Source organism: Rhineura floridana, chromosome 3 (assembly GCF_030035675.1).
Source record: "Rhineura floridana isolate rRhiFlo1 chromosome 3, rRhiFlo1.hap2, whole genome shotgun sequence".
NCBI classification, from domain to species: Eukaryota; Metazoa; Chordata; class Lepidosauria; order Squamata; family Rhineuridae; genus Rhineura; species Rhineura floridana.
The window spans coordinates 228,598,079-228,621,473 of NC_084482.1; the positions used below are offsets into that span (position 1 = coordinate 228,598,079).

The 23,395-nt window shown below is 49.4% G+C and overlaps 2 protein-coding genes across 3 annotated transcripts; both read right to left on the minus strand.

Moving 5' to 3' along the window:
* On the minus strand, nucleotides 1–4,617 carry LOC133379098 (DLA class II histocompatibility antigen, DR-1 beta chain-like). Its single transcript, XM_061613709.1, has 5 exons — nucleotides 4,551–4,617; nucleotides 1,855–2,132; nucleotides 1,574–1,685; nucleotides 828–851; nucleotides 1–14 (listed from the first exon to the last, which is right to left on the minus strand). Exons 1-5 carry the CDS (start codon nucleotides 4,615–4,617, stop codon nucleotides 1–3), a joined length of 495 nt encoding a protein of 164 aa, XP_061469693.1.
* Nucleotides 3,320–22,657, minus strand: LOC133381865 (H-2 class II histocompatibility antigen, E-S beta chain-like). 2 transcript variants are annotated; one of them, XM_061621425.1, is made up of 6 exons: nucleotides 22,521–22,657; nucleotides 16,294–16,578; nucleotides 11,247–11,525; nucleotides 10,968–11,078; nucleotides 10,249–10,272; nucleotides 3,320–9,399 (listed from the first exon to the last, which is right to left on the minus strand). In XM_061621425.1, exons 1-6 carry the CDS (start codon nucleotides 22,624–22,626, stop codon nucleotides 9,386–9,388), a joined length of 819 nt encoding a protein of 272 aa, XP_061477409.1. In that variant the 5' UTR covers nucleotides 22,627–22,657; the 3' UTR covers nucleotides 3,320–9,385. The 2 variants fall into 2 exon arrangements, with proteins under 2 accessions (XP_061477409.1, XP_061477410.1); XM_061621426.1 differs by lacking the exon at nucleotides 10,249–10,272.
* Nucleotides 22,658–23,395: the final 738 nt, after the last annotated feature.

A 23,395-nucleotide genomic window follows, 5' to 3' on the forward strand; every position in this document is an offset into this window, starting at 1 on the left:
CTAGCTGATGAGTGCTGGAGGTTGAGAAGAGAGAGAAAGGAATTAATCAACTAGGGGGTGAGGAGGGAGGATAACCCCTGCCGGACTTTGAACCCTCGGATGTGGGGAGGGGTCAAAATCCTCACCGTGATTCTCTCTCTTTCCCCAAAACTCTTCCCCGAGCAACAAAAAATTAGCTTTACTTATTTATTGTAAAATATGGATCTGCCCCTTTCCCAGGAAAAGTCTGTCCAAATCAAACAATAAAAACTAGGAGTATAAAAAAAATCAGTACTGCAGAAGATAAAAAGCAAAAACAGCTTAATTCAGGGATAGCCAACCTGGTGCCCTCTGGCTCTTGCTGGATTACAACTCCCATCATCCCTCCCCACTGGCCATGTGACTGTGTGTGGGGGGGGTTCCCTAATCCACCTGAGGCAAGATGTGGGGAGTGTCAGGTGAGGCACTGAGCTGGCAAGGGAGGCAAAACTGGGGGGTTTGAATGGTTCCCCCAGCAGAGAAGGGGGATGAGGGGGCAGAAGAAGGTCCTTCTCCAGATAGACCTCAAAAGGGGCAGAAAACCCACCTTCCCCTGAGGGCCAAATACCCGCCCTGGACTCTGCACTGGCCCTTGCGAAGCAGCTCTGACCAACACCCTCCGGGGTGGGAAACTCTCCTGCAGACCCACTTCCAGAAGGCAAAAGTGGAGTGTGTGTGCAGGGGGGATTGTTTTTTTCAATTGAAGCCCCCTCCCACTCCATCTACAGAGTCTGTGGGTGAAAAAGCAAAGGGCCCCCAGAGCAGCTGGGGAAAGGGAGGGAGGGTGGAAGAGCCAAGAGAAAAGTTACCTGCAGGCTGAGGGATGGATCGGACTGGAGGGGGAGAAGGAGAGAAAGACTCAGTCAGGATGGAATAGCCCCCCCAAGACCCCTCCCCTGGGAACACCCGCCCCACCCCCAGATCAAAACAACCCAATCAAGAGGCAACCATTTTGTACACAATAAAGCTCTCCCACTTGTGTCCACTTATGCAGTCTAAAACATCAAGAAATGGAGGACATCCGTGGTGTGGAGGGTGCACAGGATAGAACCATGTCTCCCCAAATGACAAAAACTAGAGTGGGAGACATCTTGCCCTCTCACCTTCCCACCACCACCCAATGCCCACAATCACACAAATCCCTCCCATTTCCCTTCACCTGCACCCTTTGGACCAGCCATGGGTAACACAATGGCCCTTCGCTCTGCATGGAGGGAGCATTGGTCAGCTGCTGCAGTGAGATTTTTGCTCAAATGGGCAGGAAAATGCACCTGAAGAGTTCAGCACAAGAACCCTGAGAGAGAAAGGCATCCAGAACCAGAAGCAGTGTTCTGTCATTCCCAAGTATACAAGGACTGAACAAGTCTCAAGAGATGCTGCATGTGATTCTGACTCTGTTTAGGCTAAACTCTACCCACGTCTTAGACACCAAGAGGGACCTCCTAGGAGTGGAGAAGGAGCAAGGACAGGAGGGGAGTCTAGAACCAAGCCCACTTACCCCCAGATTCAGGACCCCCCTCCAACCTTCCACCTCCCCCACTCCTGCCCTCATCACCTTTCTTGTACTTCAGGTAGAGGGTGAGTCCAGTTGCCACAAAGACCAGCCCCAGCACGATCCCCACAATCCCCATCCACATCTTGCTCTTGGCGGAGTCCGATTGAGGCACTGAAGAAATAAAGGAAAGAAAGCCTTGAGTGAGGAAAGGCAGGCCTGGGATCAGACCCCGAGGGGAGCATCCTTAATCCCCATGGAGGCCTTGGCCCAGGAATGCCCCCTTTCGAAAGAGTCTGCCTCCGCTCCAGGAGATAAGGAAGATGGATCAGGGCTGTCCTAACCCACTGCATGGTGATGGGGCCCTCGAAGCTGGTGTGGTCCACCTGGCAGGTGTAGACATCTCCACATTCTGGCTGCACCTCCAGCATCACCTGGATCTGGAAGGTCCAGTCCCCGTTCCGGGTGATGTCTGTGGTCCACACTCTGGTCTCCTCCTTCCCATTCCTGAACCACTTGATCTCAATCTTCGGTGGGAAAGAGCCAGCCACGGTGCAAATCAGCAAAGTGTTGTGCGATGTGGAGTCATCCTCTGTGGGGGTGATCTTCACCTTGGGCTGGACTGTTGGAGGGGGAGAGAGAGAGAATATTTGAGAGGGGGGTTCAGAGACTGAGGGAGGGTTAGACATGGAGAATTCAAGGGAGGGAGGGACGGAGGGAGGAATAGTGAGAGCATCTTCCATCCATCATCCCCAGCAGACACTCAGTGAATCCTTCCCTCCTAACACCATAACCAACCTGTTTGTTCTCTATCATGCCCCAGCTTCCCTTGGTGGCCAGACTAAGAGTCAGATAATAGGTGATGCTCACTTGTGTATAGCTTTTGTGGAATTTTTAAAATATCTACACACACACACACACACACACACACACACACACTTCAGCCATGTGGAGGAGGCTTCAGTTTCAAGCAGAAGACTGCTGAGGGAGGGGCTTAAGTCTTTCTGTTTGCTGTTGTTTTTAACTGTCTGCTGTGGCCACTTGTTTGATTACTGTATTGTATTGTCTGTTGTTTACTTGTACACTGTTGTGAGAGCCAAAGCTGAAGTGCTGTCTTGAAATATTTTCCCTCTATATTATATAGACATATTAAATTGTTGTCATGCTGTAGTGATAATTCAGCCTCTAGGGGGAGCTCTTGCTTCCCCCTCCACTTCTCCCCGCACCTATTGAGCAGTCTGTTCTGTTGGTAGGTGGCAGGGAAGGGCAAGTAAAGAGGCTGCTGTGATTGAGGATGGAATTGGGGGAGGCCTTTTTTTAACAGAAGAGAGGAGCAACTTCAGAAATGGGGTTGCGAAGGTGAAAAGGGGACTTAGTAGTTGCATGGGGTGAAGATCTAGGGGACTACCATGGGGGTGGGGGGAAACTGCCCGGACAGCCTCTATGAATGCACAGGATCGAGGGTCCTCATGTTCTCCCTTTTCCCTTAAGCTGTTCAGATTCCTTATACATCTGACAAGCTCATCTAAGCTTGCATGTTTAGGGACAGCAGTCATACGAATAGGCAGGTTATTGGTTGGAGATCCCTCTCAAGGATCCTTGGGATTTGGAAGATACCAGGAAAAATACTGGGGCGTAAACAGTGGAGTTGTTTAAACATTTATTTCTTAAACACTTTTAGCTAAATGTATATAGTTGGCCTTACCACATAAGTCAGAATCATACAAGTTATATTGTGATATTTGTGAATCAGATAAGTTACATCGCAACAAGTCAGAATCAAACAAGTTACATTTCTGTATCAGTACTTTTTTATATCCAGAAAAAACTGAATTGGCTCACCCAATATGTGAGATGAAACTCAGACCTTCAACAGCAGTATCTTCGACCAGGCTAAAAAGCACTGGTGAAATGCCTTGGATTTCTTGCCTTTTTATAGCCCTCCGTGTTATGTGGGAGTATCATCTTTGCTTGCTGTGGGCTACTCCAGGCAAGCCTCAGAGAAGTGTTAGTTGAATCTTGTCTCCCTGGTGGGGTAGCAAGTGTAGATTGGTTGTGCTCGCTGCATGCGGTCACTCGGCCACCGTCTAGAGGAAACACCTTCCCAACAGTCTTTGCTACATGTCAGCTGAACACACCCTCAGGAGCTTCACCCAGCTATGGCTGGCTTTATCCCAGCTTCCCTTATCTTGGCCCATTGCTTAGAAAGTGAAATAAAAGCCAAGTACTGAGGGGGTGGGAAGAGCCCAAGTCTTGTCTAGGTGAATAAACCCTAGACTGCATTTTAGATCAGGACGGGCATATGGTATATACTGACTCATGGCATCTCCTGGGAGGTGTAGTTAATGACTGAGAGTTGCTAGGAGAGCCTCTGTTCCCCTCATAGAGCTTCAATCAAAGCACCTGACTGTTAAACCACTGTGGCCACTGCAGCTCTGTCAGGGGCATAGGAGTCTCCTCTCAGCACCCTTCACAAAATACACTTCCCAGGATTAACCTCATGACAGCCTGGTGCCTCCAGCCAGCAGGCAAAGCGTGGCCTTTTGCACAAGCCACGGCTGCTGGACCCAACGTAAGGTGCAGCCCCACAAAGAGAGGACGAGGACCTTCGCTCTGGCTACGAATTAGTTTCCAGGCTCAGTTTAAAGAGCTGGTTTTGACCTATTAAGCCTTGTTTGGTACAGGACCCCAATACCTCAAGGACTGCCCCGCCCCACATGAACCAACCTGGACTCTGTTCTTCATCGGAGGCCCTTCTCCGTGTGCCACTTCTGAGGGAAGTGCGGAGCAGGGATGTGGAGTCCGAGTTGTGGAGTCGGAGTCGGCAGGCCTGGCCTTAGCATGTGTGGGGCCCAGGGCAAAAGCATAGTTGCCCCCCATTCTTTCTCTCTCTCTATATATTTATATATATTCAACAGGTCAAGCTTTCACCCAGCATAGAAATTGCACAAAATCTTCACCCATTGAATGGCTGCCTGTCACTGCAGCTGTTAAAGGTCCAAAAGCTCTGTTCACCTTCCCCAAAGCAAAACAGTCTTGCTTGTGGTGGACATGTAGAAGTACTCCATGCCTGTATTTTCCACACAGAAGAGATCGGGGGCCCTCATGGGTGGGCAACGGAAGTACCACTCCTCACCACGTGGACAGAAGTGGAGTCAATGAAATATATACGCATGTACAAAGAACAGAGATAACAGGTCCAAACCTCAAGGGGAGACTGACAATCTAAGACAGACCCAGGGGGACAACGGAGAGAGGGAGGATGGAGGCATGGGAAGAATATGCGATTATTTCATTGACAGTTGCTTTGGCTTACTTACAATAAAATATAGGAAGGGGGATGAGGGTGCAGCACTTTGGGAGGAAATAGGATTTGGGCATGTGTGGCCAGGACGGACAACTTAATTAAATTAAATTAAATTAGGCAAGAAAAGGGCATGTGAATACGATTTATTTAGAAGATTTTTTCCCCTTTCCCGTTCCTTCATCCTATGTTGTCAGACCCAGATGCTGTGGAAAAGACTGGAATGGGAGGGAAGTCCTTTGCCTGGCTTGTAGGCTGCCCGATGTGGTATCGCTGCCTGCCCCTTTTCACTTCTCAAGGGCACTTAGGTATAATTCTTCTGTCCTGCTTTATAGCCCCAAAGGCTCTCAGAGCAGTTTGCAAAAGATTATCGGAATAAAGTGTTTCAGACAGGCAGTCTCCTCCTGCCAAGTCTGGTGATGCCGGGAACTGAACCTGGAACCTTCGGCGTGCAAGGCAGATTGCTCTGCCCCTGAGCTTCCCCCTTAAGGCCCTGATTGATTTCTTAAAAGTGGGTGGAGAGCGAACAGCACCCAGCAATCCCAGCAACAGGGGGAAGGACAACCAACAGCTGACGAGCCAAAGGTAGGAAGGAGGATCCCGAGTTACTGTACTCCACCCCTGACTTACCGGGGAAGTGGAGGCTGAACCTCTCTGCTTAAAACCGAGGTGAACTAAGAAGCGAGGGCAGGCACAGGCATCGTAAAAAGACGGGCAGGAGACGGGTTGCAGGAAGCAGAGTTTAATGTCCAAACTAAGAATGACCCATGTTACCTCGGTATGCATCAAACACCGAGGTAAGTGCCTATTTTACCCCGAACGAGCGTCACACGGAGTGGGAAGGAGGCACCTGGAAGGGATTCCCTGCGTCATTCTCAAATGGGTTCCCCCTGCTGTTTAGGGCCATGCCTCCCTGCCTGCCCGCCCTTCCTGCAGGAAGGATCCGAGGGCGTCTTTCTGCTGCGCTCTGCTGCAGGGGGCCCCCTCCACGCCCATTGGCTGCGGGGTTGCTGCGTGTCACCAGCGAAGAGAGAGCAGGGGAAATCCCCGTGCAGTGACTGCAGAAGAGGGGATGCTGCATGACGCCAGAGAGAGGGCCTCCTCGGGAGCTGATGGGAGGTGTAGATTTCTTCAGGCAGTTCCGCCATGCTTGCCTTTGTGTTTGTTTGTTTCTTTGAGGTGGGGAGTGGGGGCGCAGATCGCCAAGTTCAGAATATGGGGGGGGGGGCAAAGCGCGGGGCCCGGGGCAACTTCCCCGCTTCCTGGTGCCTAGGGGCGCCTCTGGGAGTCGGAAGCAGTTTTGGGTGGAGTTGGAGTCAGTAGAAATGTACCGACTCCGAATCTGGCTTCAAAATAAATTTTGATTGACAAATTTTTTAAAATGTCAATTCAAAATGTCATAGGAGCTTCCCATGATGTCAGCTGTAGTTGAGCATTTCACCATAACTCAGGATGGAAAATATTTTGTGTGTCAGTGTATGACACAGGACCCAGATGAAGAGAGATGCTGTGATGCCGAGATCAGCGCATATTCAGGCAGCGATAAAAATGCTCCTACGAGAGCTTCCAATTTAAAAAGACATTTACAGCCCTTTCCAGGACTGTGGAGTTGGGAGCAATTTTGGGTGGAATGCTCTCCCCGGGAAGCTACACCAGGCGCCATCATTTATTTATTTATTTATTTAATTTCTTAAACTTATATACCGCCCGACTAGCAATAGCTCTCTGGGCACCTGGCAGAAATCTCCTTTTTACCCTGGCTTTTGGCCCTTGATTTGAAGGGCTTCAGGTATGGGTGGTCTCTTTTAATGCAGCAGGTCTGGGAAGACCTGCCTTGATTTGTATTGATCTGTTTTTGGATAGTGTTGTGTTTGTTGTTTTAATGGGTTTGTTCTTTGTGATTGGTTTTAATCTTCTTGCTGTAAGTCAGCCTCCACTGCCCCATGGAGTTTCCAGTGGTGGCTCCCTGCTCGTGGGATGCTCTCCCAAGGAAGGTACACCTGGCACCATCATGATCTATTTTTGGGCAGCAGGCAAAAACCTTTCTACCCAGGCTTTTGTTTATTTATTTGATTTATATCCTGCCCTTCCTCCCAGCCAGAGCCCATGAGGACAAACAAAAGCACTAAAAACACTTGAAAACATCGTAAAAACAGAATTTAAAATAATGTAAAATTAAAACAAAACATCTCTAAAAAAGTTTTGAAAGGTTTTTTTAAAAAATGTTTTTTTATAAAAAGGTTAAGAACATTACCAAAAAAAAGGTTTAAAAACATATTAAAAAGCAGTTCCAACACAGACGCAGACTGGGATAAGGTCTCAACTTCAAAGGCTTGTTGAAAGAAGGTCTTCAAAAGGCGCCAAAAAGATAACAGAGATGGCGCCTGTCTAATATTTAAGAGGAGGGAATTCCACAGGGTAGGTGCTGCCACACTAAAGGTCCGTTTCCTATATTGTGCAGAGCGGACCTGCTGATAAGATGGTATCTGCAGGAGGCCCCCACCTGCAGAGCGCAGTGATCGGCTGGGTATATCAGGGGTAAGACGGTCTTGCAGGTATCAGTTGGGAAAGAGAAGAGAGGAAAGGGCAGAAGGAGGAGGGGCAGGTCAGATTCCCTTCAGACGTATCAGTCTAACAAGCGAAGGAAGTCAGTCAGAGCATCGCAGGTAAAGGTAAACAAGCCTCTCCATCTGAAGGACCCTCGCTCTATCTCCCTTCTGGAGCTTAAACAAAAGAAGAAAACAGGAGATGCTCTTGCCCCACTTCCAACACGAACTCTGGTCTCCCAGGTCATAGTCCAACGCTCTAACCACTACACCACATGGTGTGCCGCAAGAGGTGACTAGGTGTGCCGCAGATATTATGAAAGTATGTAATTTTGTACACAAAGTGTGCCAGAAATTTTTTATATGTTTTACAGCACACTGCGAACAAAACAGGTTTGAGAACCACTGCTTTAAACTTTAAAGTTTTATACATGGGGTGTGGGGGAGAAATGGCAGGATAATTCCCCCCTCATGCAAATTGAAAATATATTCTGTTTAAAGAGAGGTGAGAGGGCCAGTGTGGTGTGCTGGTTAGAGTGTTGGACTAGGACCTGGGAGACCAGGGTTCGAATCCCCACACAGCCATGAAGCTCACTGGGCGACCTTGGGCCAGTCACTGCCTCTCAGCCTCAGAGGAAGCAATGGTAAATCCCCTCTGAACACCGCTTGCCATGAAAACCCTATTCAGGGGATCCCCATAAGTCGGGATCACTTGAAGGCAGTCCATTTCCAGTTTTTCATCTGTCAAACAGAAACATTCACAAAAAGAAACAGAAAAATAACCCTTCACGCTGCCCCCTCCGCAAGCCCTTCTAGAGTACCCTCTCTGGGTCTTAAAAAGAGGGCAGAGCAAAGCCCTCCCATCTCCCCAAGTGGATCGCGCTTTTGCCAGCCTGAGCAAAGATGCTCCTAGGACGATGGAGAACTAACATCTCTGCCTGGGGGGGCTCATCCTCAGGGTCTGGGGGAGGAATGCAGAGTCCTTCCCCCACAACAATCTAGAAAGTGGGAGCTTCAGACTTGCAGCATTTGTCCAGGAGTGGGTGGCCAGACATTGACTCCGGATCCGAAGGAGAAGGAGGCGGCCAGGCAGAAAGAGGGCTGACCCACAAGCGTCCCCTGGCCCTCCTCAGATGCTGCTGGTCAGTGCAGACATTATAGTAAAGGCAACATCGAACTAGGCTGATCGTGAGGCAATCTCCTTGTAACCCGGAGAGCTGGTGGCAGCCGTATCAGTCCACAAGAGCAGCCAAGACTTTTGCAGCCCTTGAAAGTGAACTTTTTGCAACTCAAGGGCCGCTTCCCTTCTGGGTAACCTTCCAGGGGCCAGATACTAGAGGTGGGCATGGCCAGAGGCAAAAGTGGGTGGAGCACAGAATGCAAATTTAACCTTTGAATAGGAGGATGGTTTATGCACTCTCTCAGACATGCCCCTCCCCCTCCCCCTCCAAAGAAAGTATAGCCATTATCAGGGGGTAGGGGGGCTCCAGCCAGGCAGAAGCTCTCAGGGAGGGGCAAAATGAGGCTAGTGAGGGGTGTGGCGTGGGGGGGAATGGTGGCTAAAGGAGAGCTTCAAGGGCCAGACAGAGAGGTCTGGATGGCCGCATTTGACCTCTCCCCCAGGCCTGAAATTCCCCTTCCCTGCTTTAAAGACTAAAAGTCCTTATGGGATCAGTAGATCCTTTGTTGTTTTAAGGGGCAGTTCAGGCCCCACCCCCAGCAGGGAGTGCACAAGACTCTAGATCTAGAAGACATGTGCCAGAAAGATCAGCCAGGCTTACAGAGCTGGAAGAAAACACCAAATAGGACCCCCCTTTCCCTTCTCCCCCCCTAAAGGAGACATGAAAGGCGGAAGACATGTGGGGCTCTGGAGGGAGTGGCTTTGTCTCTGCGAAGGGTCTTCTCCAGCCCCTCTGTCACCTCCAAAAGTCTGCATCTTCAGAGCAAGGACAGGCAGACACTCGCCGAGGGAGGGGACAGAAAAGTGCTCCTCCACATCGGGGGATCCCCACGGAGCAGCGAAGTCTAACTGATGAGCGCTGGAGGCCAAGGAGAGAGAGAAAGAGATACTAATCAATTGTGGGGTGAGGAGGGAGGACCATCCCTGCTGGGCTTTTGGGCAACCCTCAGATATGGGGCCAAAAGAGAATGTCAAGAGGCTGAGTGTGCGTGAGGGGGGCAGGGAGGGGGTCAAGATCCTTGCCGTGATCCCCTTTTCCCAAAACAACTCCTGGAGCAACAAAAGAGTAGTTTGCTTATTTACTGTAAAATATGGATCTGACGCTTTCCCAGGAAAAGTCTGTCCAAATCACAGAAGAAAAACTAGGGAGTTTAAAAGAAAATCAGTACTGCACAAGACGAAAAACAAAAACAGCTTAATTCAGGGATAGCCAACCTGGTGCCCTCCTCCTCTTGCTGGACTACAACTCCCATCATCCCTCCCCACTGGCCATGTGACTGTGTGTGTGTGTGGGTCCCTAATCCACCTGAGGCAAGATGTGGGGAGTGTCGGGTGAGGCACTGAGCTGGCAAGGGAGGTGGAATGGGGGGCTTGACTGGCTTCCCAGCAGAGAGAGGGGTCAGAAGAAGGTCCTTCTCCAGATGGACCGCAAAGGGGGCAGGACACCCGCCTTCCCCTGAGGGCCGAATACCCGCCCTGGACTCTGCACTGGTCCCTGTGAAGGAGCTCTGCCCGACACCCTCTGGGGTGGGAAACTCTCCTGCAGACCCACTTCCAGGAGGCAAAAATGGAGTATGTGGGGGGGGATTGGTTTTTCAATTGAAGCCCCCTCCTGCCCCATCTAGAGTCTGTGGGTGAAAAAGCAAAGCCCCCCAGGGGCTGGGAAAGGGAGGGAGGGTGAGGGTGGAAGAGCCGAGAGAAAAGTTACTTGCAGGCTGAGGGATGGATCGCCCTGGGGGGGAGGAGAGAAAGACTCAGTCAGGATGGAATAGCCCCCGTCCCCGAGAACACCCTCCCCACCCCAGATCAAAACAACACCCTCAAGGGACAACTGTTTTGTACAAAATAAAGCTCTCCCACTTCCGTCCTGTTACAGAGTGTGAAAGAGGACGAAATGGAGAACATCCGTGATGTGGAGGGTGAGCAGGATAGAACCATGTCTCCCCAAATGACAAAAACTAGAGCGGGAGACATCTTGCCCTCTCACCTCCCCACCCCCACCCAATGCCCACAGTCACATGAATCCCTCCCATTTCCCTTCACCTGCACCCTTTGGACCAGCCATGGGTAACACAACGGCCCTTCACTCTGCACGGAGGGAGCATTGGTCAGCTGCTTCAGTGAGATTTTTGGTCAAGTGGGCAGGAAAATGGACCTGAAGAGTTCAGCACAAGGACCCTGAGAGAGAAAGGCATCCAGAACCAGAAGCAGCGTTATGTTATTCCCAAGTATACAAGGACTGAACAAGTCTCAAGAGATGCTGCATGTGATTCTGACTCTGTTTAGGCTAAACTCTGCCCACGTCTTAGACACCAAGAGGGACCTCCTAGGAGTGGAGAAGGAGCAAGGACAGGAGGGGAGTCTAGAACCAAGCCCAGTTCCCCCCAGATTCAGGACCCCCCATCAGCCCCCCACCTCCCTCATCACCTTTCTTGTTCTTCAGGTAGAGGGTGAGTCCGGTTGCCACAAAGACCAGCCCCAGCACAATCCCCACAATCCCCGTCCACATCTTGCTCTTGGTGGAGTCCGACTGTGGCTCTGGAGACACAAAGGAAAGAAAGCCTTGACTGAGGAAAGGCAGGCCTGGGATCAGACCACAAGGGGAGCATCCTTAACCCCCATGGAGGCCTTGGCCCAGGAATGCCCCTTTCCAAAAGAGTCTGCCTCCACTCCAGGTGTAAGGAAGATGGATCAGGGCTGTCCTACCCCACTGCACGGTGACGCGGCCCTCGAAGCTGGTGTGGTCCACCTGACAGGCATAGACGTCTCCGCGTTCTGGCTGCGCCTCCAGCATCACCTGGATCTGGAATGTCCAGTCCCCGTTCCGGGTGACGTCTGTGGTCCACACTCTGGTCTCCTCCTTCCCGTTCCTGAACCACTTGATCTCGATCTTTGGAGGGAAAAAGCCGGCCACGGTGCAAATCAGCAAAGTGTTGTGCGATGAGGAGTCATCCTCTGTGGGTGTGATCTTCACCTTGGGCTGGACTGTTGGAGGGGGAGAGAGAAAGAATATTTGTGAGGGGGCTTCAGAGACTGACAGAGGGGTAGACCTGCAGACTTCGAGGGAGGGAGGGAGGGAGGGAGGGAGGGAGGAATAGTGAGAGCATCTTCCATCCATCATCCCCAGTAGACACTCAGTGAATCCTTCCCTCCTAACACCATAACCAACCTGTTTGTTCTCTGTAAGATTTATTTTGGGGGGAGGCAGAAGGAATTATCATGCCCCAGCTTCCCTTGGTGGCCAGACTAAGAGTCAGATAATATGTGACGCTCAGTTGTCTATAGCTTTTCTAGAATTTTTAAAATATCTACACACAAACACACACACACACGTAATTCAGCCATGTGGAGGAGGCTTCAGTTTCAAGCAGAAGACTGCTGAGGGAGGGGCTTAAGTCTTTCTGTTTGCTGTTGTTTTCAACTGTCTGCTGTAGCCACTTGTATGACTACTGTATTGTATTGTCTGTTGTTTACTTGTACATTGCTGTAAGAGCCAATGCCAAAGTGTTGTCTTGAAATATTTTTCCCTCTCTATAATAGACATATTAAACTGTTGTCACGCTGTAGTGATAATTCAGCCTCTAGGGGGTGCTCTCACTTCCCCTCCTCTTCTCCCCGCACCCATTGAGCAGTCTGTTCTGTTGGTAGGTGGCAGGGAAGGGCAAGGAAAGAGGGTGATGTGGTTGGGGGTGGAATGGGGGGAGGTTTCTTTTCTGAACAGAAGAGAGGCGCAGCTTCAGAAATGGGGTTGCGAAGGTGAAAAGGGGACTTAGTAGTTGTGTGGGGTGAAGATCTGGGGGACTACTGTGATGCGTCCTTCCCTGGCTCTCCCTGTCAGGTTCCTACCTGCTCGTGGTTACTGCCTGTCTCTAGGCACCACCAGGGACTCCACCAGTCCGGACCGCACTCTCTTATGGTTTACCTATCCGCTCTAGCACAGATCTCAACAGATCCCCCTGCTAGGCAACCACCAGTAACGTCCCAATACTAGTATTCCCAGAGACTCTGAATACTGGTATTGTTATTCTCTTCACCGCTGCCACCATTTGTTACAGTTCCCCTTCAGCCTTGGTCATTACCTTACCCTCCCTTCTGGTCTGTGAAACCCCAGCCAAGGATCAGGCCTTTGGTAAACCAAATTAAGTATTTATTACAGATAACAAAGCTAACAAGATTAACAAGATTTCTTCTTAAGGCACATAAGCATATGGTTTTACTCAATACTAATCCGAACTCCACCTCCCTCCTTCTCCACTCTCTCCTGGCAAACAACTCTCTAAACCCCACCAAGCAATCCACTCTTTCTCTTCTCCCCCCCAGATTAAACTCTCACTCTTCCTTTTATACATTCAGCCATTTTAAACACTCAGCCAATCATCTCGCATTCTACTGCCCATTCACTCCCCCTCTTTCACTCCACTTACCATGTATCTTCTAAACAATCAACACTTACCATATATACATTAATATAGGAACATCACAACTACCATGGGGGAACTGGGGGTGGGGAAACTGCCTGGACAGACTTTTTGAATGCACAGAATCGAGGGTCCTCATGTTCTCCCTTTTGTCCGGAGGCTGTTCAGATTCCGCCATATATACATTAATATAGGAACATCACAACTACCATGGGGGAACTGGGGGTGGGGAAACTGCCTGGACAGACTTTTTGAATGCACAGAATCGAGGGTCCTCATGTTCTCCCTTTTGTCCGGAGGCTGTTCAGATTCCTTATACATCCAAAATGCTCATCTAAGCTTGCATGTTTAGGGAGAGCAGTCATACAAATAGGCAGGTTACTGGTTGGAGATCCCTCTCAAGGATCCTTGGGATTTGGAAGATACCAGGAAAAATATTGGGGCGTAAACAGTGGAGTTGTTTAAACATTTATTTCTTAAACACTTTTAGCTAAATGTATATAGTTGGCCGTACCACATAAGTCAGAATTATACAAGTTATATTGTGATATTTGTGAATCAAATGTTACATCACAATTAGTCAAAATCAAATAAGTTACATTTCTGTATCAGTACTTCATTATATCCAGAAAAAACTCAATTGTCTCACCCAATATGTGAGATGAACCTCAAACCTGCAACCAGTATCTTCGACCAGGCTAAAAAGCACTGGTGCAATGCCTTGGATTTCTTGCCTTTTTATAGCCCTCTGTGTTATCTGGAAGTATCATGTTTGCTTGCTACGTGGGCTACTCCAGGCAAGCCTCAGAAAAGTGTTAGTTGAATCTTGTCTCCCGGGTGGGGTAGCAAGAGGAAATTGGTTGTGCTGGCTGCGTGCTTAGATTCCTCCTGCTAGAGACGATCACTCGGCCGCCATCTAGAGGAAACACCTTCCCAACAGTCTTTTCTAAAAGTCAGCTGAACACACCCCGAGGAGCTTCACCCAGCTGTGGCTGGCTTTATTCCTGGCTACCTTTATCTCTTATTTATTTTTACACTTGGCAGATTGCTTAGAATGTGAAATGCAAGCCAAGATATGGGGGGGGGGGAAGAGCCCAAGTCTTGTCTAGGGGAATAAACCCTAGACTGCATTTTAGATCAGGAAGGGCATATGCCATATGGTATATACTGACTCATGGCAGGGGCGTCATTAGGCAGGGGCGGGGGGTGCAGACCGCACCTGGGTGGCACCGAGAGGGGGGTGACACCCAGAGCCGCGCCTAGCTCTCCTTTTCCTGGTGGCACCCACCACCAGGGCCAGTTTTAAAGGGCGGCCATGTTGGGCACTGGCCCGAACGCCCCAGAGCTACAGGAGCCCCTGAGGGGCTCTTCGAGCCCCTGAGGGGCTCTTCGGTCCCCTTCTGTGATCTGTGCACCCCCTGCACCCCCGCGCAGCCCCCCTACCTGTCTACCGTAGTCTTTACCATTGCCCTTAATTAAGATGGCGGCCACAGTTTCCCTAAGATACTGAACCCGCTGCCGCCATCTTAGTTGATGGCAGAGATGTGCGTGTGTAGCAAGCACATGTGCCATCAACAAAGATGGCGGTAGAGGCTTCATTCCCCTTAGGGAAACTGCGGCCACCATCTTTATTAAGGGCAATGGTAAAGACTACTGTAGAGAGGTAGGGGGCTAAACGGGGGTGCAGGGAGGTTGCACGTACGTGCATGCACGCACCCCCACCCACAGGGGACCAGGGCAAGCTGATGCGCAAAGCCCCCCGCATGCCTGGAGCCAGCCCTGGGTGACACCAACCCTGGTGACGCCACTGACTCATGGCTTCCTCCAGAGAATCCTCGGAGGTGTAGTTAGTGCTGAGAGTTGCTAGGAGAGCCTCTGTTCCCCTCACAGAGCTTCAATCAAAGCAGCTGACTGTTAAACCGCTCTGGCCACTGAAGCTCTGTCAGGGGCATAGGAGACTCCTCTCAGCACCCTCTACAAACTACACTTCCCAGGATTCCTTGGGGAAAGCCATGACTGGATCAAGTGAAATCAACGTCTGGTGTGGGTGTGGCCCCCTGATTAGCCAAGCCCAGCAGCTGTGAGTTTGGCTTTTAGGACACTGAGAGTTGGTTCTTACCGAGCATGCCTGACATTATCATTGAGTTCCATGTAACATTTCTTAAATTAATTAAAGTTCAGCTAGGTTTTTTTTTTAAATTAAAAGTTCAGAACATGAAAATCAGAGTATGGGGCAAGGTCAGTAAGAGGATTACAAGTACTCCGTGAACATGGCTGATTTTTAATTAATTTCAACAGATTATGAGAAACCTGACAGAAAAAAAGTCTAAAAGGGGTCTGGTTTCCCCCCTCTCTTTTTACACTTTGAACTCTTGATTCTCTCTTGACTGTTTTGTGTATCGCCTTGAAAATTTAGAGAGTTGTTAAGCAAGTGTTTCTGAGTTCAGGACTAGAAGTTTTGTAAGGTTTTGTTTTGAAGTGAACTTATTTATTTTTTATTTTTTTATTACATTTATACCCCACCTTTCTTTCCATGATAGAAACCCAAGGCGGCTTACATACAGTTCCCAGGCAGTCTCCCATCCAGGCACTGACCAGACCTGACCCTGCTTAGCTTCACCAGGGTGCTGGTCTCATGTGCCTTCAGACCATATCCTGGGAGCTTATGGGAAGCATCAGAATGGCATGGGGGTATTTCCAATTTAACTTTGAGGAATGCAAAAGTTTGTGTCCTCCTTCTGCCAGGGTGACTCTGCCCTGCCCCTCTCTTTGGATGCCTAAATTGCATTTCAGAAAGCAAACCTGAAGTTTGAAATTATTGTAATGCTAGAAATTTGGGGACCGAAGGAAAATTTCATTTGGCGGGCAGAATTATCATTTGGGGGGCAGAATTATCATATGGGGGGCAATGCCCTCATTTGCCCCCCTGTCGTTTCCCCCTTTCCTGCCTCCCCTCCCCTGACCCCCCTCCCCTTCCCATTCTTCATCTGGTTCCAGGTGCGGAGGGAGGGGGCAGAGCCAAGGGGGTGGGGTGGGGGAGCTTCCGGAAGGGGACAGCCTTCGCCCCCCACTTTTGGGTCTCCCCATCCCCTTCTAGACTCACTCAGCGTCCTGCTCGCATGAAGGGCGTGCCGACCTTTCCCCAGTTGCGCGGGCGGCAGAAGCGCCAGGTGTCCCCCGCCTCCCCCACTTACTCTTCCTGCGGGAGGAGAAGCCCTCCGCGAGGATGCCGCAGTCGTGCCGGCAGAAGCAGAAACGCCACCCCGTCGCCTCGCCTCCCTCCTGCGCTGCCGCTGCTCTGGCCGACCCCCAACTGCCCCCCCTCCCGGGCTCACCGCGGCGGGCGTGGGCGAAGGGCGCGTGGATCGCGTAGTTGTGCCGGCAGAAGACCTCCACGTTGGCCATCTCGGTGCGCAGGACATCCTTGTCCTTGTTCCAGGCTTCGAATTCGGGCTCGCCCAGCTCAGCCACGGCCACGACCCTCCCTCGGTCGCTGTCGAAGTAAAAGAGCTCCTGCCGGCCCCAGAAGTAGCGGTCCAGGTAGCGGATGCGCTGCAGCGTCCCGTTGGCGGAGGAGGCGGAGAAGTGGCACTCGCCCTTGTTCTGGAAGAGGAAATGCTCTGGGGGGGGAGAGATGGGGAGGGGGTCAGGCGGGGGCAGAGGCAGCTGTTCTCCTGGCGAGGCGGAGGAAGGGCCGGAGGGGCGAGGCGAGGGCCGGCCGGAGGGGCACGTCCCTCGGGAGGGATCCTTCCGCTCCCCCCTCTAGAAAAGTCTCTTTTCCAGCAAGTGAGAAGAGCCCGTCGGGATCCAGGACTGCGGGGGGGGGGGGGAGAACAGCGCTTCCTTTCTTTCCTTTCTTAAAAAAAAAGTATTAAATTCCGGTTTCTACCTTTGCCTACAATAAGTGCTCCCCAACAAGGCAAAAAAGGAGAAATGCAAAGGGAACAAAAGTACGAAATATTCTAGAAGAAGGTTGATTGCTGTCACACGACTTGGGTTAGGAAAAACTCATGTTGCGGAAACCTTGAGGGGGGAAGTATGGAAAAAATGGAATATTTTTTAAAAAACTTTGATTTTTCTCAGGCTGCCATCTACGCTGGGGTTTGCCGTTTTCCCCTTTTTGAGCAATACGTATTTTTACCACTGGGAGCAAAGTTGCTAGAAATGGGGCCTCCACTTTTGTAACTCCCCCACGGAGAATCGCTCAGACATTTCTTGACATTGTTTTCCCTGTCATTTCCTTTATGAAACTGTTTTCCAGAAGGGTTTTACTTTGGCACAGCTCCAGAAAACATGAACAAAGTCTTCTACATCTCCAACAGCACAACTTTGGATAAAACTTTTGCTTAGCCTGGGTGGTGTTAAGCACTATTGGTCAATTGCTTTAAAGAGCTTTCCTTTCAGATTCGGACTTGATAATGCAATTGGGATGTTCTTAAATAGCCAACTCTGCTCTTCTTCTGAGGTGGGCAAATGAAATTTCTCTAAATATGAACTCCATTTCCTTTGGTATGTTGGGTGTAACTGTTGTATTTTCAGTAAGGAGAGAATCTGAAATATTTTACCAACAGCTGTCCTTTTCTCCGGCTAAATTAAGAAAATTTCAAAGATAGTAGATGAACGTGGAACTCTGTAGCTTGTGTTGATCTCCTATGTGTCTTACTTGTAAAAACTGAAAAAATGGAGGTCTCTCGTTATTCAAAATTGCAACCACGTTTACATAGAAAGTGATTGATCCTTGTTTAAACCAGTTGCTTCAGTAAAGTATTTTTCCCCATAGGTGATGAGCAGTGCCGGATTTAGACTTGGTGAGGCCCTAAGCTATATAAAGCTTGGAGGCCCTTTCTTAAAAAATTACACCAGATATATATATATATTCAGTACACATAAAATTTTAAAAGCCCCCCACAAAAATTCTGAATTCTTTTGAGGCCCCAGCAGTGTCATTGAAGAGCACCTTCAGAAGGCCATAGCTGAAGAAGTCACCCATAGGTCTGCACTTGAGATGGGCAAGGTGGTCTACTGTCTTCCTCATTGTGCAGTCATCTGGGAGGATGAGGCTACCACAAAACAGAGTAGTGTTTGATGCCTCGTCCCATGAAAGGGGGTGTCCATCACTTAATGACTGTTTACTAAGTGGACCCAGTCTGAACCCAGATTTGTTTGGTCTTCTAATCAGGTTCCATCAGTACAAGGTAGCTGTCACTGCAGAGATTGCAAAGGCTTTTCTTCAGACCTTAATAGCAAGTGAAAATCAGGATGCAGTAAGATTTTTGTATATGGAAGAACCACTAAACTTTGATCAAGAACCAGAACTAAAGATCCTGAGAATGACTCGAGTGTTATTTGGTTTATTGCTTTCTGCTTGCTGCTACCATATGACATCATTTGAAACAATATCAGAAGAAACATCTGCCAGATGCTTGATTAATGCCTGTATGTTGATGACTCATTGCCATGAAGGCCAGAGAATTGCTTTCAACACCTGGAATGGACCTCCGGAAGTGGAAGACCAGTTCTAAGGAACTTCAGACATTCTAGCAGAACAAGGAGAATGAACCCAACTTACAGCTGGAAGAACAAACTTTAGGACTTTCATCATTAAAGGTTTTAGGTCTGACATGGAAGACCGAGGCAGATGAGTTCATATTTGAGATTCATAACCTGCTATCCTATTTCAGTGACTCATACAACTACTGGAGATGAACTCAGTAAAAGGTGGAAATATCGACAGACATTCATGAATCCGTTTTGGAAAAGATGGCGACAAGAATATCTATTGATCAGTTCATCGCAATGAAAGCTGAACTCACAGTAAATGACATAGTTTTGATTCATGAGGATAAAATGCGCAAATACAGGTGGAAGATTGGTAGAACTGAAGAAACGTTCCAAGGACGTGACAATAGAGTCTGTGCATGTGCAGTTCGACTTCCATCTCGAGCGATTCTGAGAATGCCAATGCAACTATTATATCCATTAGAACTTGAAGAAGAGGATGAGCTTGCATGAAGTTCATTGGGCCAGAGGATGCTGAAATTGTTTGTGGTCTCTTTAAGGGGAATGTTTTGGGTGTAACACAAAGAGAAGCCTCAAGGGGTATCTTTTTATGAAACTCCTATTGAATAGTATGAAAAGTGAAAGCAACTAGGTTTCCCCGCCTCTTTCTCTCTCCTTTTTCCTCACAGTTTGTGGAAGCAGAGCTTAGTTTTGTTATAAGCCAAGTCTGTCAATTAATCAATATAATCAGTGTTAAAGAAGTCAAGCCTCCAAGGACCAGTTTTCCTGTTAAGAAGGCCTTAGCAGCTTTTAGAATATTGTATACCTGTAACCTATCAAAAGTATTTTCAATGGCTGGTTCTGGTTGTGTTAAAGCTAATGCTGTATCATCTGCATATAACACTATTTTAAATTCCTCACCGCCATTTTAGGATTTTGTTATTTGCTGATTATTTCTTATTAAAATTGCTAAAGGTTCCAAAAAATAGCGAATAATAATGGTGAGAGTGGACATCCTTGGTGAATATCTCGCTCCTGCAAGATAGGTGTTGATACCTGATTGTTAACAAATACTTTTGCAGTGGGTTTTTGATATAATAAATCTATCCAAGATTTGGAAGTTCCTCCCAAGTTCTTTTTTTGAAGAGTTCTAACCAGAAATGACCATTCCACCCTATCAAATGCTTTCTCTGCATCTAAAAACATAAATACATTCTATGCAATCAACTAGTTTTTTGACATTATGTTGTAATTTCCTGTTTTTTCTGAATCCTGTTTGGTCTGGTTTAATATAATTTGGTATGATGCTATTAAGCACTTTTGCTATAACGGAAGTCCAAATGTTTGCATCTTGGGTCAGAAGCGACATTGGCTGATAGGCAAGCCAGGGTCTTTCTCTGGCTTTGGTATAACTTCTGATACGTTTGTCTCTAGGCTTCTTAGGTCTTGTTCTGTGACTTTGGGCATGTGAGAGGAAAGAGGAAATTTCCAGTACAGGAAAGCTCTTTCTAACTCAGGTTTTATTTTACATGTTAGTTTTCAACAAATTAAGAAAATCAACCTGCACTCCATTACCCCCATGGAGAGATAGTGTAGCACAGTGGTTAGAGAGCTGAATAGCGACCTGGGAGTCCCAGGTTCAAATCTCCCATACTAAGTGGTCTTATTTATTTATTTATATTTATTTATTAAACTTTTATACCGCCCGACTAGCAGAAGCTCTCTGGGCGGTGAACTACAAAAAATACTAAGATACACAATATAATACAATAAAAACATATAACAATAAAACAGTCTAAAATCAATTACAACAAATGAAAAACCAATAGCTTAAGTTAAAATGCATTGGGAAAGAGGAAGGTTTTAACTTGGCGCCAAAAGGATAGCAGTGTCGGCGCCAAGCGTACCTCCTCGGGGAGACTGTTCCACAGTTCGGGGGCCACTACTGAGAAGGCCCTAGATCTTGTCACCACCCTCCGGGCCTCTCCATGAGTCGGAACCCGGAGGGCCTTCAAAGCAGACCGCAGTGAGCAGGTGGGTTCATATCGGGAGATGCGTTCCAACAGATATCGTGGTCCCATGCTGTATAAGGCTTTATAGGTTAATACCAACACTTTGAATCTGGCCCGGAAGCATACTGGCAGCCAGTGCAAGCGTGCCAGAACAGGTGTTATGTGATTGGACCGCTTGGTCCTTGTCAACAATCTGGCAGCCGCATTTTGTACTAGCTGCAGCTTCTGAACTGTCTTCAAAGGCAGCCCAACATAGAGCGCATTAACGTGAGGTTACCAGAGCATGTACCGCCTCTCAGCCTAACTTACCCCACAGGGTTGTTGTGATGACAAAATGGGGGAGGGGCAGACCCATGTACACCCCCTTCAGCTCTTGGGAGGAAAGTAGGGGGTATTAATGTAAACATATATCAATATAGGAGGGGGAATGCTGTCATTGAGAGAGAGTGGCTTGTGACAAGGTAGTCCAGAGTAAGAGGTAGCAGGTGAGTCTGGTTTGGAACCTCCCAACCCCAAATTTCCCAGGCAGGACACACTCCGGTTCCAGCAAAGGTCATTCTGCTCAGATGCCCCCCCCAGGAGATTTGGAGGGGCAACAGCATCTGGCCCGGCTTCCCCCCACCCTTTTTGCTTCTCTCCCAACCCACAGGAGAGTTCTGGGGAACTTCAAGGCTTCCTCAGAGATAGGTCAAGATGAACTATTTGATGGGGGCGGACCAGACACATAGGTGGGGTAGGGGACCCCTGACCCCCTAAAATGTTTCTGGCTGCCCTAAATATTTTTCCAAAAAATAAATAATGAAATTTATTTCAGAAAATAATTCCGGACACTACTTTTTTGTGTACCCCCTTGAACCTTTAGGCTGGCTCCATGCCTGGTGGGAACAAAGACTGCCTCAGAAAGGGGTGGGTTTCCTTCCTTTACAGCTTTTGAAGCGGAGGCTGGATTACCCCTCCCCCTGGGATGCTGGAGCAGTGGATTCCCTGCAGTATCTGTGGGTTGGACTGGATGACCTTTGAAGTCCCTTTCAGGACTGAAAGAGGAATAAAAGTGACCCTCTCTCTTCCAGGGCAGCTTCTGAGTAAAGGGGGGAGCTTTAAGCCTGTGGTTGATGATTGTGAATAAGGCCTGTGGGGCAACTGTGGAAGTCTGGAGGAAGGTGTGGGGGAGCCCGGAGGGGGAGGGACAAGTGGGTTGGGTGGGAATGTGAGGCTGCAGGGCCCTTGCTCAGAGACTGGAGCACCTGCTCTGTATGCAGTGGGTCCCTGGTTCAGAGGGATCTCTGGGAAGGAGGACCCTTCTCTACCGTAGACCATGGGTAGGCAGTCCTGAGCTAGGCAGGCAGACGGCTTGACTCCTATGACCCCAAGTGAATATGGGGGGGGCTTAGGTGATTAGGGGTGGGATTCCGGGGTGGGGAAATAGGGACGGAGTCTGCCTAAAGGTTCACTGGGGCAGGGTTTTTTTGTAATAAACTTAGTTGCTTTTTGTGGAAAACAATAGCAGGGAAGGGGCACCGTAGGCCTCCCCCTCCGCTATGGGTCAGGGGGAGGTTGATGAAGGGAGTCAGGTTCAGGTCCCTTGAAGTGGGGAGGGCGCTGCCCCACTTTCACTCATTACTGAGAAGGGGCAAGAGGAAGACGTTGGGAGATTACAGAGATTCATTTTATGGAGTTGCTAATTTGTTATGGTGCATCTCTTTGTGGGACCCTTTGGCCGCGAAGGGAGGATCGCTCTGCCCTCGGCTCTCCTGTCCTGGGAGGGTCCTGGGGGCTTTTTAAGGGGGCAATATTGGGGCTTACTGGTAAGCCACCTTGGAAGGATTTATAGCCTGAATGGCGAGATATAAATAATTGCAATAAATGAACAAATAAACAAATAACTCTCCTTCCCACCCCAAAAATACCCGAGCTGCTGTTTCTGAGTGGGAGGAGGACGCTGCCCCCCTCCTCCTCCAGCCCCAGCAGGAGCCCCTTTGCTGCTGCCCCACTGATGGGGGGTCTCTGGAAGGACTTTCTCTTACTCCCCCCCACCTGGGATCTCTGCTCACCTGGCGGCTCCTCCACGCCCAGCACCTCCGGAGGGGAGACCAGCACCGCCAGCACTGCCGCCCCAAGGAGGACCCCCAAGTCCAATCCGCAGGAGCCCCCCATCATCTCGCAGCCGACTCCGCAGTGGGACTTTCTCCGCTCAGTCCCGGGAGAAACTCTGCCCAAGCCCCGCCCCTCCACCCTGGGGATTGGGCAGGGACCAATGGGGCTCCGATCCGAGGCGGCGTCATCGGTCGCCAGGCAGGGGAGACCAGAAAACGTCCCTTTCAGGCACTTGTCAAGAAAAGGGCAAAACTGAGTTTTATTTGCGCTCTCTGCTCTTCCTACATTTGCGAGGTGTGCAATTTCCCCCTTAGCTTACTCTGATGCATTCCTAATTATTTATTCCGCGTTCATAAATACGTTACTGGGAGCCTTGCAGACAACCTGACTGAAGGGTGGGCTAATCGGAGGCTGTGACCCATTTGCTAAGCGGCCCCTTATCGGAGCCCCCCCCCCCAGAGATCCCCTCCCAGCCTCCACTCCAGGAGCCACTTCGGGGTGGGGTGGGTGGAGTGCTTTTGCTCTGCCTTGTTTGTAAGACCTGCGTGGTTTACTCTAGAAGGGCAATGCGTGGCCCCCCAGCCCAAAGAAACAACTCTGCATCCAGTCTTCCTGCTTTTAGTCTGCAGCCCTGGAGGAACCCCCCTTGGACCAGAGGGCAGAACCAGAGTCCCCCCTATAATCTCCCCCCATAACTTTCCCATCCTCTGGATTTCTCTCTGTCTCCCAGTGAAGCTCCTGCCCGAGGAGTTTCACTCGGCAACAGGCTGAGGTTCCGAGGCGAGCCTCCCCTCCGCCAAGGCCACCCCCGGGCACCACCGCCCCACAGCCA